The sequence below is a fragment of the Opisthocomus hoazin genome, chromosome 4 (assembly GCF_030867145.1).
Source record: "Opisthocomus hoazin isolate bOpiHoa1 chromosome 4, bOpiHoa1.hap1, whole genome shotgun sequence".
NCBI classification, from domain to species: Eukaryota; Metazoa; Chordata; class Aves; order Opisthocomiformes; family Opisthocomidae; genus Opisthocomus; species Opisthocomus hoazin.
In genome coordinates, this window is record NC_134417.1 from 83,532,834 (window position 1) to 83,548,859 (window position 16,026).

A 16,026-nucleotide genomic window follows, 5' to 3' on the forward strand; every position below is an offset into this window, starting at 1 on the left:
GGATGGCAGTGTTTGTGCTGGTAGAATGTTTTAGGAACATTTGGAGGGATACCAAGTATGTGTTTCTAATACCACTTTCACCTCAAAGGTGCAAATCTGACTCAGAAGGTAATTTTTTTTGTTTAAAGGTTGATTTTGTTTTCCAGTGTGTTATCCAGGCACTTAAATGGGTTACGTTTGAGTTTATAAATAAATACAGTCCTTAAACTTGCTTGGCATTACAGCTGTTTCTTCCATTTAGATATGTTTCTACTTTTTCCAATATTTTCATTTTACTTTCAGGTTTTATAGTGATCAGAGAGCCATGGCAACGGCACTAGGGTCCTTCCCTACTTCCTTTATCTCTGTATCTTACTTAGTGTGCGGTGTGTGAGAGTTTTGTTTGTTCCCCCCCCTTCTTAATTTTCTGTTGTGGGGTGGTTTTTTTTTGTTGCTGTTGTTTATGGAGGTCCTTCTAACTACTGTTTTGTGAAGTACCCTGTGGGGTTTGATAGTGTGTACGACAAAACTGATTTTCTATATTCAGCCTGCTTCTGGATCTTCCGGATGTTTCTGTTGAAAGAGGTTACATACACAACACACCCCTCGTGATTCGCAGTGAAACTGTTTCCAGAGTCCTTGCTTAATCCCATACTGAAAACATACAGCATTTGTAATATTGAATATTAATTTTGCTGTGCAAAGCCTAATCATTTTAATGTATTTAAGACTGCAAACACAAAATCCATGCCTAAGCATGCTAAACAGAAACTGGTTACCAAAAAATAATGGAAATAGCAGTTGTTTGTCGATTTAGAATCAGAATGCTTTGGGTTGGAAGGGACTTCAGAGGCCATCTAGCCCAACCCCCCGGCAGTGAGCAGGGACATCTTCAACTAGACCAGATTGCTCAGAGCCCCGTCCAACCTGGCCTTGAATGTTTCCAGGGATGGGGCCTCCACTGCCTCTCTGGGCAACCTGTGCCAGTGTTTCGCCACCCTCATTGTAAAGAATTTCTTCCTTATATCTAGTCTAAATCTATCCTCCCTTAATTTAAAGCCATTACTCCTTGTCCTATTGCAACAAGCCCTGCTGAAAGTATCTTTCCTATAGGCCCCTTCAGGTACTGGAAGGCTGCTCTAAGGTCTCCCCACAGCCTTCTCTTCTCCAAGCTGAACAGCCCCAACTCTCCCAGCCTTTCCTCACAGCAGAGGTGCTCCAGCCCTCTGACCATTTTTGTGGCCTCCTCTGGCCCCACTCCAACAGCTCCATGTCCATGTTGGGGGAGCTTTAGTAGCAAGTGCCTGTGGTTAATTGCAGCATTTCTGAGGAACTATAATTATTAACAATTTAACCTTCTCTTTCAGGTATACTGTATCCTGCAATTCTGCAACAGTAAATATTTAGTGTGTTTTTCCTTGTAATTCAGAAGACATGGGAACTACAGTATTTCTGGGGTTGAAAAATGTAGGTAAATGTCCTTAGGCCAGCCTGCTCTACCGACTGGAAAGCGCTGGAGTAAATAGCTGTAAAATAGCTAAAATGTAAATAGCTGGAGTAAATTGAGCTTTAATATGACTGTATGACACTATTCTATTTATGCTGAGTTTCTGCTTAATTCTTTTGCTAAATTTTGCTGTCATTTTTGAGTTACAAGTGCAATGCGTTTAGACAAATTAATCCGGCAGTTGTAATTCAAAGGACCGTTTAATTTTAGTGTGTTTCTTTTCTGCCACACCTCCTAGCTTTAGGCTTAGTAGTTAAATAACCGCTTAATCTGTGCGTTCAGAAGGTGATTTAGAGCACTGAAGTTGAGCTTCTGTTCTGAATTTCCTTCTGTGGGATGCTTTCCCTCTCCACTGATGATGCATGAAGAGACTATGGAGACTGATTGTGATACCCTTTTATATTTCTAAATTTAAGGTAGACAAATATGCTTTTGATAGAGAGGAGGATGTTTGTGTTACTGGTGTAGTTTCTTTAAGTTTTTTGTCTGGAGAAACAAGTAGGTAAACAGTGCAAATGGAAGGAACTAGGCAAAAGCTCAGTAATGCTGACTCAGACAAGTATCTGTTAAATATAACTATTATAACACATAATTTTTAATGTATCTAAAATGGAATTCTTTCCTTCAGTCCTTAGGGGTTAATAGAAGGGGAAAAAGCCAATATACAGTGGTGTTGGGGTTTGTTTGGTTTGGTTTTTTGTCTGTTGTTTTTTTTGAATCTAATCTGTTTTTATTGCTCCCTTTTCTTACTTTACCGTGATACATGCAATTCATGAGAAAGCAATTGGTTTTTAGCAAAACCAAAAGTTTTCGCTTTATGGAATACTCTGGTCGACAGCGGTGGTTTCGTACTTTCAGTGTAGGTGCCATTTTTGTTGTTTCAGTTCATGTAAATAATACTTAGGACCTATGTACTGTATTAATCATAATAATTACATAGAAGTTAAATATAACAAGGGTTGGCTGATAAATAGATTTATGGATGGAGAAGTCTGCAATGATAATTTAAAAAAGTGTTTTACAGTGAGGGGATCAGTGAATAATAACAACTACTGTGCAATTTATATTCTAAAGTAGATTATTAATACCTGTAGCTTGTGCTGAGAGCGATTCACCATTGCTTCCAAAAGGGTGTTGTAACTTCATTCTTTCTGATTTTTCTTGTCAAGGCTTGCTTTTAGTGACATTTATGTAGATATGTGAAACTTCCTTTATGTGAACAAAGAATTATATTTGAGGGAGCATTATTATTATTATTATTTGCACTCCAAAACTCATTTGATATTGTTTGCTGATTACTATTTGACTTCTCAAAATTTCCCACCAATCCTTAGTCTGTGGGGTTTGAGTTTAGTGGTTATTATTCTTTGTCTAGCCTTATTTCCTCAGAAAGATGCAGATGATCATCTGGGCAGAAAACTTACTTAATTTAGCCAATATGAAGAGTGTGTACAGAGACTTTGAATAATAAAATAATTGTGAGTAAGAAATGTTGCTGCTGTTATTATGGAAATAGGAGCTTGTAAGTGGCTTTCTTTTGTCCCTGTTTGTTTTTATTATATTCCAGGACAGAACAAGGAACTGCATTCCTTGGGTTCTTTCTGTCAGTTTATTGATCATTACAAAATATAACGTGTCCTGACCTCAGTCTGTGACAGCGCAGGATATGAGCACACCAGAAACAGGAAGCCAGCATCGGAGTTGTTCAGAGCTGAGCACAAGCAGTTGTGTGAGAAAGCTGAATCACATATTTTTAATGTGCAGAAACGCATCTTTTGAGCACTTCCAAGTATTTTGCAATATAACTTTTAATATTAGAATTTTCCTGGAACATGTAATATTATAATGGTTTTGATGTTGAACGTTGTTGTTAGGGTGTTTCTTTAGAACAGTCCTCCCTAGTTATACTTTCCTTTGAATAATAAATAACTATGCCAAGTGGCTGAAATGAGACAGTCCTTACCAAACCTGCATGAGCCTTTCAATAACAGAAACCAAATGGAAAATGCTTTTAGCGTTTGTCTGTCATTGCTGAAATCTTGACTTGTGTCTCCTTCAGTTGTGCTTGTCTTAATGGATTTTATACAGGAGTTAACAGATTTTGCACATCAGTTGTCTGATTCCTGCTTCTGTTTCTGGCCTTAAAATGTTTATGCAGTTGCTTTGATGCTCTTGTGTCAGTCCTTACTGATCCAGAGTACCAACTTCCATCCCTCAGGCTTTCCCCAATTGTGTTTGCGTTAAGATTGTGTTTGATATCAAAAAGTCTTAAAGCAAAATATAGTGTTGCCATTAATATCACAGTCTCGTATAGTGGGCTAAAAATGTGTGGAATTAGTAAATTGTTAAATGTTTATACCTTGTTTTCAGCCTACCTGGTTGTAGAGCATCTAAAGATTAAAAAAAGCTCAATTTTTGATTCGATGTTGACTGGATTGAAAATTTCAGAGTCTTGAAGACTGAAGATTGTATTGTCTTCTCTCTGGTTATGGTGTCAGAACAGACACTGAATACAGCTGAATTATGTTAAAAGTGGAGTGAGTCACAAAGCAAGGATGGGAAAGGGATGAGAAGCAGGAATGGAAGATGTTATTCATTGTATTCTTGTTGCCTATTGACACGTGCAACTGTAGAAGTAAACTGGGCTTATATAATTAAGGCGTTGACTTAGTACTAACTCAGATAATGGTAGGAGTGTAGCAGGTATGGCATGCTAAAGAATAAGTAATTATTAAATCTGTGGAAAAACTAAGAACCATGCTTTGTTAAGCAAGGTCTTAATAAAGGCTATACAGTAGACAAAATTCAGAATTAATAAATCAGTGTATATAGCTAGATATTAGAGTATGTGGCCTCTTGTTTGTTTTCCAGCCTATCTCAGGTGACTGGGTAATTCAGGACTGCATATGAAGGGTGCTTGATGGGTGTGAGAGAGAGATGCTCTCTGTTTTAGTCCGGTCAGATGTATCGAATGTCAGCTGTGTGCGTAGCGCAGGGAACGTGGCGTATGCCTAGGGGAGTTTATACCCTAAGTTGGGGAAGTTGGATCACTCTGGAGGAAAGTGAATTTCATCTGGGCTGAGATTATATTTAGGACAGTAAGTCTATCTGTCTCAGTCTAGTGTGGGTCTCCTGTTGATGTCAACTGGGTACTTGTACAAGAGATGAAAAATGAATTGTAAACATGGCAACTGTTATGTCTTGCATTACTCACAGCGGACAGGTTTGCTTTTGATATTTCCATTAATTTTCTTTTCCTCATCTGTGTGTTTAATGTGTTGTTTCTTTTTATTTTATTTCGTTGCTGTTCATTACAATGACTCTTGATGTTCTCCCCTGTATGGAACAGCTCTTGCATTCCCATCCTGTCAACATCACTGATCGCTCTCCAAAGCAAATCAGAGTGAAATATTCACATTGAACCAGCATCATGCTTAAGAGATAAGTAATTATTGAGAATTGGCTGTTTTCCAAGTGCAGATTCAGAAGGCAAATATTTTAGGGAAAGGTCAAAACGTTGCTTACCTACATTAGGGTTAACATAGTGTTTGTTCTTTTTGCTCCTTTAACTTTTTGACTGCTGGAAGCAACTCGAGAACTCTGCAAGACAAAATTGAGTGTAAGCTCTGTTCAGCTATAAGCTTATGTACATACAGAAACTGCTTGTTTTGTTGCAAATGCTAAAAAGTTAGGTATGTTTTTTGTTTCTAAGAAAGCAAAAAAAACTCCATCCAACCCTCTAAATACAGACTTCTGACATTCTACCCACCATAGTTTGCTAGGAAATTAATTCTAAATAAATAAAATACAATAATATGGTTCCAAAACTGCTCCATCTGTTATTACTATTTCCATTCTTTGAACTTACTAAGTATAATAAATCCTATTGAATGTCTTGGTTACAGTCAAGCAGATCGTCGGTCATTCTTGGGCCACTTGTAATAGTTCTGATAGATACGTGATATGCTTGAAAAAAGTCATTTGAAGAAGATGCCAAGAGCCTCTCTTTTGATAGCGTAAGACAGTAATATTTGTAATTCTTTAAGAATGTGTAAAAGCCTATGACTTACCTTAGTTATGCACCTGGGAATGTTGAGAAAGAAACAGACGGGAGAAATAACCGACAATATTAATTACAATGTAGGGGCCAATCCTCCAGCATAGCTGAAACATGGATGCTTCGATGAAATTAAGGACTACTCTGAGAACAAGTTGAGTATATTAAAGAATATGGTAGTGCTGATTGTTAATGCAAGAATTTAATAAAAACTGAACAAAGAAATCATTAATAGGGCTTGCTTTCAGATGCAACTTGTTGAAAATACAGAATAAAAGTATGCGTTTAACTGACTGTTCACATTTGGGATATATGCATAATAAAAATAACCAGTAGGCACTGCTGTTAAAGCCAGTGGTACAATCTGTTATGCTATGAAGAGATTAAGACTTTGCAATTCAGTTGAGATGTTACTTTGTGAAAGTCAGTATATGTAGGTCACAGTTTTTTAGTGTGTTCAAAGGCTCTTTGTGTTGCAGAAATGTGATCTGCATCTCGTTGTAGAAGCTGTTTGTTTCTAAAGAAATGTTTAACTCTGCTTCCACTGAACTGCTTCAGGTTTTTATGGCTTTTTTTATGTGTGCATGTATAAGATGTAAAGCTACGAACTGTGCTCTCCTGCTGTGTCTGGAAAACTGCATCTGTTCTTCCAGTGTATAACTGGTGTTTTCCTGTTGTGATGGGTACTTTCCATCCTGTGTGTATATCATCATCCTTCTGTCTGTTGCTGGTTGTTTAAGAAAAGAAATCACTAAAAATATCTTTTGAAGGACTTTTGACAGAGCTTAAATCCATATTCCTGAGCTTCAGCTTCACTGATTAAATATTTCTAGCCATGGTTTATTCATACTGCAAAAGATCTGGCATGGATGAAAGGAAGCAGAAGTGTGACTGGGACTCTGGCAGTCATGTGTGTCGTGTCAAAACCCCCTGAAACATAAGAGGTATATTTGGTTGACGCTAGCTGTGTCAGCTCTGCTTATTATTATTTTTTAGTTCGTTTATGGTGTAAAAGCAATCTTTTATTCCAAATGCCTCTAGTAAATGTATGCTTGGACTTGTATCTGTGTAGTTCAAAAATGAGTTAATATTTTATCTGCTTGAATTCTAGTATTCTTGTTGAGAATGTTCACTGCTTAATATATTGTTCACTGGGTACATTTCTCATAGGGACATCCCTAAGCTTTTCCGTGTTATAAATGACAGGACAAGATTAACTAAAAAAGTGTTTTGTATTTGTATTAATTTTGTTTGTTTGTTTGTTTGTTTTTCAGGTCCATTTTCCAGACACAGAGAGGGCAGAATGGCTCAACAAGGTAAGAGGAGTTATTAGCATAGCTTCCAAAGAGGAGGGGGGAGGAGGGAAATCTGAGGTTAAAAAAAACAGTGAGGCAAGAATCTGAGAACAGAGTAGTTTTAACTTTCTGTGCTCTTTATACACTTGAAACTTCTGGTCATTGATCCAGTTAGTCATGAGAAAGGTTAAGTCTATTTTCATGGTCTTGAAATTGTGAGTTTTGCAGGATGACTTTAAGTGGCATAAAAATAATGACAGCTGTAATTGTGTGGAAGTCATGGCACCTGTAAACACAGTCTTTTATGTTCTACTTGTCTGGGGTATTTTCCACCTGCTTTAGGTTCCTGACCTACAATCTAAGAATAAATTGATTTTGCAGTTTTCATTTGTATGTGTGATAATCTGAGATATAGATCTATGTAGCTTGGGTTTTTTAAAAATATCTTTCATTCAAAGACCATAGAAGAAAATTAATTAATTACAAAATAGTGAGAAAAAATAAACAGTATGGAATTTTCAGATATGACAGTAAAATACTGTGTTTTTTACATTTAAAAACCTTATGCATATATTTAAGAAATGCACTTGACCCAGATATTCTATTCTCCTTACCTGCAGTTAAACTTTACCCTCTTCACCCTTCTCCCCAACATTCAGCGTGTACTGAATGCGTACGCATTCGTGGGACAAAAGAAGAAAGTTCTTACTGTTTTTCTCCTCCTCCAGTGCTTCAGATTTGTGCAAATATATAACACACACAAATTGAGAACTCCGGAAAGCTTTCTTGTATGTAAAAAGAAACCAGTTCTTATGTCTGTAATGACCTGTATAGAAAACTTGTATGCTTAAAACTTTGTATGATATTTCTTACATATGCCTTTGAAGAACGTTTTTTAGTTATGTGTGAAGCTGTGTTCCATGTAGAGTTTTGATGTTTGTTTTTTTTTTCCTTAGACTGTAAAACAGATGTGGCCTTTTATTTGCCAGTTTGTTGAGAAACTCTTCCGGGAGACCATAGAACCAGCAGTAAGAGGAGCAAACAACCACCTCAGTACCTTCAGTTTTACCAAAATTGATATTGGTCATCAGGTCAGTGTCTGAAGAAGTTCTTCTAAGAGCCTCTGTCTTACATACTGTTTTCATGTGGCCGGTATAAACAAAATCATTTCTCAATGACATTTGGTGATAAGCCTGATTCTAGTTTCTGTTGTAACATTATAAAAAAAAAAAAAAAAAAAAAAGTGTGTGGCTTTTTTAGCCGAGGCTTCATTTTTATTTTTGAATTTTTCCCAGGGGTATCTGCTTCAGAAATTTGCCTTGGGCGAAGACTCAGAGTATAGTAGCTCCGAGTCATGTGAAGAGCTCATAGCAACATGCTTTTAATACTGTTCATGTAATGCTTTAAGTGAACAGGGACCGTTATCCTTTTCTTGCCAGATGATTGAAGTGTAATTACCTTTCTTGTAACTGGTGAACATTTAATCACATTATGTACAGACTTCAATGACAAGGCTGCTAGCTCAGCTTTCCCAAGGACTGCACATGACATAGTATCAAGGAGCAGATAGTTGTTTAGCTTCTGTTCAGTCCCCTGGAAGAAGAGGTCATAATATATAGTTCTTGCATGCCTGTAGAAGAGCCTGCTTGACCAGTCCAAGCTGAGAATAAGTTGCCTCTTGACAAGAATTTCAGCACTACTTACTCTTACCTGCATCAGCCAGAACTTTACTGCTGTTGAGATGTAGCTTAACAGCTTTTTTGTGAAGTTGTCTTTCATGTTCCTCTTGCTTGTCATAAGCAGGATTTTAAGTAAGGATTTAAAAATCTGTTTCACCACCCCCCCAAATGTTAGGAAAACTGGAGCTAAGTTTCAGGTGTGATGGAGGGGAATTATTTTTCTCTCTTCAAGACTCTATTTCATGTATATTACAGTTCCCTGTACTGCACCTTTTGTGTGGTGGGGTTATGTTTGTTGTTTGTTTTTTTTGGTTTTTTTTTTGTAAAGCTGTAAATCCTTTTACATAGGGCTCTGTCCTGCCCTAGATTCACCTGTATTACAGACTGTAGAATAGCATTCCTTTTAAGCCATGCTAATTTCAAGTACGGTTTAAATTAGCTTCCATACCTCTCTGTGCTTCTGCAGCTGGACTGAGGTATCTGAGACACGAGAAACAGCTGTTCTTACTTTATATCGCAGCCTCGATTGAGTTGCATCGCACGAGCTGCACAGCCTTAAACAATGGGAATCTGACAGAAGTGAGATTTCCATTTTACTTAAATTACTAAAAATTTGGAAATAGAAATATGGCAATTTTTCCAGGAAAGAAAAACTCAAAATGTGACAGAAGGTGGACCAAGGATCCTGGGTCATCCTCTCCCGCCTAATATTTGATGAGTGTTTGAGCCTTGGGAATGTTTAATTGATATGTGTTGTTTCTGTATGAGAGAGACGGAGCGAGAGGGAGAACGTGAGCACAGCGGTTTAGAGAGAGAGCACAGAGTGGCTGACACAACTTTTTCTGGGTATTATGGATTATTTTCCATCCATTCTGACTGAATTCCACTTAAGGCAACTACATATTTGTGAGTTAAATTTAGCTTGTAGTTTTAGCTGCACAGACAAAAATGCTTTCTCTGGGAGTGGTGGACATATACTAGTACAAAGAAATGAGATGTTTATTGAGGGGAGAGGGAATACTTGATATTAAATCTTTGGTAAATCTTGAAATCTAATGGTTTAAACTCAGTGTAATTGCCAGAAGGGTTGTGGTGAGTGGATCCTAGCAAGGTGATTTTTACCCTTGAAATAACATTTTGAGCTAAACTGATAGCTTTGCTTCACACCTTTTAATAATGCTTATAGTAAATTCTTAACTTTAGGCATGAATCTGCATATATTCACCTTTATTTCAAAGTTAAGTGCTTAATATAGTATAGTCCCGTAGAAGAATCCAACTTTTACTTGCTTTGTTGTTTCAGCCTCTTCGGATAAATGGTGTAAAAGTGTACACTGAAAATGTGGACAAAAGGCAGATCATTTTGGATCTTCAAATCAGGTAAACTTTATTATATTACGGTGGTGCCCATGCTTTATAATATGTGCTCGGTTTGATTCAGCAGTTACGTTGGCCTGAAAGGAGAAGAATTGCTTCATTACACAAATGTAGTTAGTTCTAATGGTGTATGAGTGGAGGAAGGAACTGCATGCTGTAAATAGAATTTATCTGAGGGAAATAGTACATCAACTCAGTGTGACTGCATCATTAAAGTAATGTTGGTTAATAAAAGAACACTTTCCAAAGCTAAAGCACTATCTTTGAATTTTTTTTCTGATGTATTGAAACTTTGCCATGAAGTTTAGTCTAGTCTGAAATTTAGGATATAAGATGTTTGGGTGTTTTTACTGTTGTCAGTTACTTAGGTTTTTAATAAACACAATATGAGAAAAAGAGATTGATAGCTACCGAAGTATTTGTGTGCATACCACTGACCGAAGCACATCTTATGTATTGTATAATGCCAGAGTGACCATGCTCCGCTGCTTCAGGTTTCTTTGCCCTTTCATCGTGACCCCTTTTATGGAGGTTTATAAATAGATCTGCCCAACATTTGCCAAAGTCTTTTTCAAGACAGTCTGCAGTTACAGAGTTTTTTGAAAGTTCAGTCAGTGAACCCAGCAGTGGTTTTACATCTGACCATGATAGATACATGTTACAGTGACTACGTTTGCCTGTTTGTAGGTTGTGGAGAGGCCGGATTTGTCAGCCACTGACACCCTCGCAAAGAGCAGCCTGCTGGCTTGCTTGCTGCTTCCCTGGCAGTAACCAGAAGGGTAATCTGGCCTCTCAGCTTTTCTTTTTCAGAGTCACTTCTAAAGTTTGGATTTGGTTATTCTAAATTTTGAATGATTTATCTAAATCTCAGCTATGTTGAAGACCATGCTTCTCTATCAATGCTGGGCCCCAGAGCGATAAGATGTTGCTGCATCCTTTCCTGGGTTTCGAAGGAGGATGAGGGCTACGTCTGTGAGCAAGGCCGTGTCTTTATTGAATTGAATCACTTTATTTCTGTAGGAAAAAGACAGCTATCCAAATCAAGGATTGATGTTGCTGGATGAAATACAGCAGGATTGTCTTGTGAGAGCTTGTTTCACTGGGCGGATGCTGTTAGTTCTAATGGGGAGAAATTTCCTGCAGTTTTCTTTGTTGCAACTTTGATAGCCGCTGTGAGAACAGCCTCACCTCTTTAGACTTTTAAACCCTTAGGAAAACAGACTTGTCTGACCACTGTGGACACGGTGCAAGGAAATTGTTTTTGAGAAGCTATTTTTGAGACATTTGAGAGGCCACGTCTCCCAAGACCACTTCTTCACTTCAAAGCAGAATTATTGCCACAGCAGAAGAGGGTTAATCCAGTCTTTCTTTTTATTTTTTGTTTTTTTCCTGCTGCTCGTCTTCTTGAAGTAGGTTGGGGTAGATAAACATCAAAAGGATAATAGGTTTTTACAAGAATTTCAGGAATAATGTCCTATTACCTAGACCTGAAAGAAATCTTTACCCATATGTCTCGTTGTATTATATTGCAACCTACATAGAGAATTGATAACAGCTGGAGTAGAATCCAGTCTGAAAGGCTGAAATAAATTCGTTGAAGTGATTTAAATAACAATAATAGTGCTGAGTCAGCTAGATACCCATTTACCCCAACCGCCTGTCCCAACTGCCAGTGGCTTGGGCTTCCAGGAAGAAAATGGAAACAGGAGGGTTATGGAGAGACTATCATAGCTTCGTATCTTCTGGCAATTAAGGCTTAGACAAAACCACCATCAAAGGAAGTCCTGCTTCATATTTAAGAGTTGTCCTTGATACCTTTTCATTGGGAAAGGGCTCGTTTTCAGTTTTTTACTTACGCCAGTTTAAGACAGATGGCACTCCAGTATCAGCTGTTACTGTTTGAGCTTTTTTGTTTTGGTTTGGGTTTTTTTTTGTATATTCTCTAAGGGTCCATCACTGGGATTGTTTCAGCAGTAACAGGAAGGAAGAATAAGAGTCTCTGTAATAAATGTTCTTGGCATGCTTAGATACAGAGTTATGTACAGATACCAAGCCTAAACTACTTCTTAGGGAATCAACTCTAGTTCAGTTTTGCAAGATTATAAAGAATAGTCTTTCTACTGGAGAAAGGTCTGTCCTTCAGAATATTTATCCCTGTAGATTTTAATCTCCAGATAAATTAGTTTTTTCTAATTTTAATTTAGTTTGAAGTTAGAAGGTTTCTGTAAACCCTTCATTCCCTGAATACAGTTGAGAAGGAAAACAATCTCTCTGAGCATTCAGAAGAATAGTTTTATGAAGCCAAGCCCTGATGGGGGGGGGGGGGGGGAGGTTGCAGCAGGGGGGATAGAAGGAATTGTATTTTATTTATGTTGTATAGATTGTATTTTATTTATATTTTAATTTTTTTACAAGTACCTTCATTCTTTTAATAATCTCCTTTTATCCTGCTGTTTCACCATGGTGGCTTCTTTTTAGCCCTTTCTACTGTCAGTTGTTTGTGATGGGGTATATACATTTGCTTTGGACCTTCCATACAGTGCATTTAAGTAGTTTCAATGTGTCTTCAAAACACTTCTTTAGTATTTTTTGCATCTTCCTTGAGTTTTTTTTTGTTGTTTTTGCTTTTAAGCCTAGCTGCAAAAGGAGTGTGTTTTTGCTTCGTTTTCATTATGTCTGCAAAGATATTGAGTGCGTATGATCATTGCTTCAGAGTGTTTTTCAGAACCTTTTGATACAGGTCCTGTGCATCACTCAGGATCCAGTTAAGAACTGTACTCTTGTAAGCACTTTGACTAGCTAATCCACAAAGCAGTCATTGGAAAATGTATTTAAAGATTCAATTTCAGGATCGCATTTGCAAAGGGGACACTTTGTCTTTCTCTTACTGTGAGCTTTATATTAAAAAAATTGTCAAAACTCATGTACAATTTAGAAGTCTAGTTTCTGGTGACAAAGATGTGCAAAGGAGTAATTTTAACTACTTGAGCAAATGAAGATAAAGTCTAAGTAATTGTTAATAAATAGAAATCTTAACATTTGCTAAAGTGCATGAAAGTAGTAAACACTTGGTGAAAATTAAAGGTAATTAAAGATTATGGACCAACCAAAAAGAAGATAAACTGTTTCAAATTAAATCTGAACTATAGTAAAGAAAGCCAAAAAAATTGAGAGATTGAGGAAATACTTGTTAGTAGCATGCAACTGAGTTTTTTCATCTTTTCATGACACAAAAAATAGAGGCACTAAAATAAAGCTTTAGGCTGAAGATTTAAACATGTGTTTTTGGGTTTGTTTGTTTTTTTATGTGGAACACTTGAATGGAGACAGTCACTACCGTTGTACTGGCAGGAGGTAGATGTGAAAATGAGGTCCAAAGACCTTCTGAAAAATAATGAGATAGTTATCTGTGATTCTGTACTTTGGACTGTAATCTGGGAAATATGTTTGTCCTGTTCTTTGTTTGTTTTTCTTATGAGTATCTTCTGTGGGCTACAATGACCATGTACAGTATGCTGTGCTTCTCATCTGATTCAGTACAGTGGCTGCTACATGCTTACAAGCCTGTGCTCATTAAACTGTAATCTATCTCAGTGATCTGTACATTACAAGGGTCATAAATATTTCTGGGATATTATGATCTGAATGTACAGAATTTGCTTACTAAGTGAGTCTTCAAGTTGTATGTTACGTTACAGTGGAATTCTGTATGGCATCAGCTGTTAATGGACCCAGGCAAATATCTTTGGGGATAAAACTGTGCTTAACTTTATTAGAAGGTTAAAAGTTGTTGACTTATTACCCTCAAATGCAGTTTGTTACTATATTTACTTCAATTTGTCATCATGTTATTATGGATTTTCAAATGAGCATATTGCTTCCCAGTCTTCATTACAAACATAGTTCTGATGCTACAAAGTGCCAAGATTGCGGTTTCAGTTGCAGGTTTTAGTTGACCTTGCTTCTCTGTGTCATGTTGTTATGCAATTCTACATATGTGTGTGTGTGCATTTATTTATATATATCTGCTATCTCTATATATAGTTAGATAGGTAAAAATAGAAATTACATCATTTTAGATTGTGTATTAAAAATTATATACCTATTTTTAAACTGTACACTCACACTACATTCTTTCCAGGGAGAGCAATGGTCACCTTCCTTTCACATTTACCCCTGTCATGTTGTTGTCTTCCAGTTCCCCAAACTGGTCATTGTAGCAAAATGATTCTGCATAGTGTTGTTTTTGGAATAGTCCAAAATAAATTCCAGTGCTGGATGTTTACGAGAATATCTCAGTGCTATTGTTTATTTCTGTTTAAGGGATTGATAAGGTTTGCATTTGCTTGAAATCCTATAGATAACACCATACCACACAGACTGCAGGAGGCTGCAGATGATTTGAATAGTGGATATCCTGAATGCAGCAGCTCATCTTCTTTTTCTTTTGATAGTACCTTTTGGCCATCACTTGTCAGGTGGGAGGGGGCAGGGGTCCTGCTGTTCTACTCTTAGTGTGAAAGTAATGTATTTTATCGTGACTTGATGCTAAAGTGGCCCCATGAGGAGAGCTACTCTGATTTTCTTCATAATTTCCCAGATGTTTCTGTAATAAGATTCCATCAGACTCCTAAACATGGCTGATCAGTTTTTCATGCTGCAGGCTAGGTCTGAGGAGCCTAAGGTGAGGAAGCCTGGGCTCTACTGCAGAATCTGGAACAGGATGCCCTGTAGAGGACACATATTTCCCCCCCTTCCCAGCAGTGTCTGGTTTTAAGTTGCCTTATCTCCTCCTCACTTAGTTGCTTCTTCCATTTTCTTTAACTGGGCAGGCTGTTCAGAAAGCTCTTCAGATTTCATTTGTCTGTTCATTATAACGCATATCTTCTTAGCCAGTCGTCTTGTCCAGCCAATCTCTCCCTAGCTGTAACTTGGTATTCAGTCTTTTGGGTTTTGATTTTTCCTCTCATGCTGTAGAATCATTGACCAATTCCGTTACTAAATCAGAGTCTTAAGCTTTCTTCCTAAATTCCTTGTGGAGTCTCACACTTAGTTTGTTTTCAAACCCAGCGTGGCTCACAGCAGCAGCAGTTCTTGGACAAGATCTGCTCAACTTTGCTGGTACATGCTTGACCTGCATGGAGCTTCAGGAAAGTCTGAGTTTGAGTTGTGTGCCAATAATCTTTTAACCTTGTAGCATGGGCAGAATAGACGGGGCTTTTTTTACCATCTTCTACAAATCTATCTCTGAGATAGCATCTGCAAAATTTCAAGCCCTTTGACCTTGCATCGCCAAAAGTGGCATGTAGGAATTGTTCAGGGAAAAAATTGCATCATTTTTAATATATTGTTTACTAATTTGCTTCCTGCCTCCTCTCTTCCTTTCAGAAAGCACTCAGCTGGTCTTGGCTTAAACCTTGTTTAGTGATCATCTAGCTCAGCATGCCCAGCTTACTGAATTTCTAAATATGACTGGTTTTGCAAGTCTCTGAATATTACAGGCAACTTCGATTTTCAGCAAAATAACCATCTCTGCATCTCTGTCCAGTGCTTCTCATGATTATGTTAGATGAGAATGGGTTTGGGAACGTGTGCTATCAATGAAACCTGTGTAACAGCTTTCCTGAAATGGAGGATGAATTCTGCGTCTGTTACAATTTGCCAAAAGTAAGGCTACCTCTGTGTTTTCTCTCGTGTATGTTTCTGGAGATGATAACATACCTCTTTGTGTTACTTTCTGAGTGGTTTTGATGACAGTGGTGATGTTTTGAGGGGTATATAATTTTTTAACAATCTTGACTTTGTTATATGTTGTAATGTTTTAATGTGCATTTTTTGTGTATAGACTGAGACAAGAAATTGTCATCACAGTGCAAAACAGAACCAACACTGTATTGCAGTTTAGTCTATAAAAATGAAACGTATACTTTCTTTTTTGTTTTAGTTTTGTTGGAAACTGTGAAATTGATTTGGAGATCAAGAGATACTTCTGCAGAGCTGGTGTGAAAAGTATACAGGTGAAATTCAAATTTTTTCTTTTGATTTTGACATCAAGCCATCACTGAAGCATTAGTTTCTGATGAAATAGTTTATAAGAAAGAACCAGTAATTGTGAAGTTTTGTTGCTTACTAT

The 16,026-nt window shown here is 37.3% G+C and overlaps 1 protein-coding gene across 6 annotated transcripts in view; it reads left to right on the forward strand.

The window, feature by feature from the left end:
• Positions 1–16,026, forward strand: part of ESYT2 (extended synaptotagmin 2) — a 90,472-nt gene that overhangs the window by 25,715 nt on the left and 48,731 nt on the right. For 5 of the 6 annotated variants that reach the window (XM_075419755.1, XM_075419751.1, XM_075419752.1 and 2 more), the window contains exons 2-5: positions 6,818–6,859; positions 7,795–7,929; positions 9,820–9,896; positions 15,838–15,910. In XM_075419755.1, the coding sequence (XP_075275870.1) occupies positions 6,818–6,859; positions 7,795–7,929; positions 9,820–9,896; positions 15,838–15,910 (327 nt within the window). Of the gene's footprint in view, positions 1–6,449; positions 6,488–6,817; positions 6,860–7,794; positions 7,930–9,819; positions 9,897–15,837; positions 15,911–16,026 lie in introns of those variants that run through there. The other variant, XM_075419757.1, reaches the window with a different exon arrangement.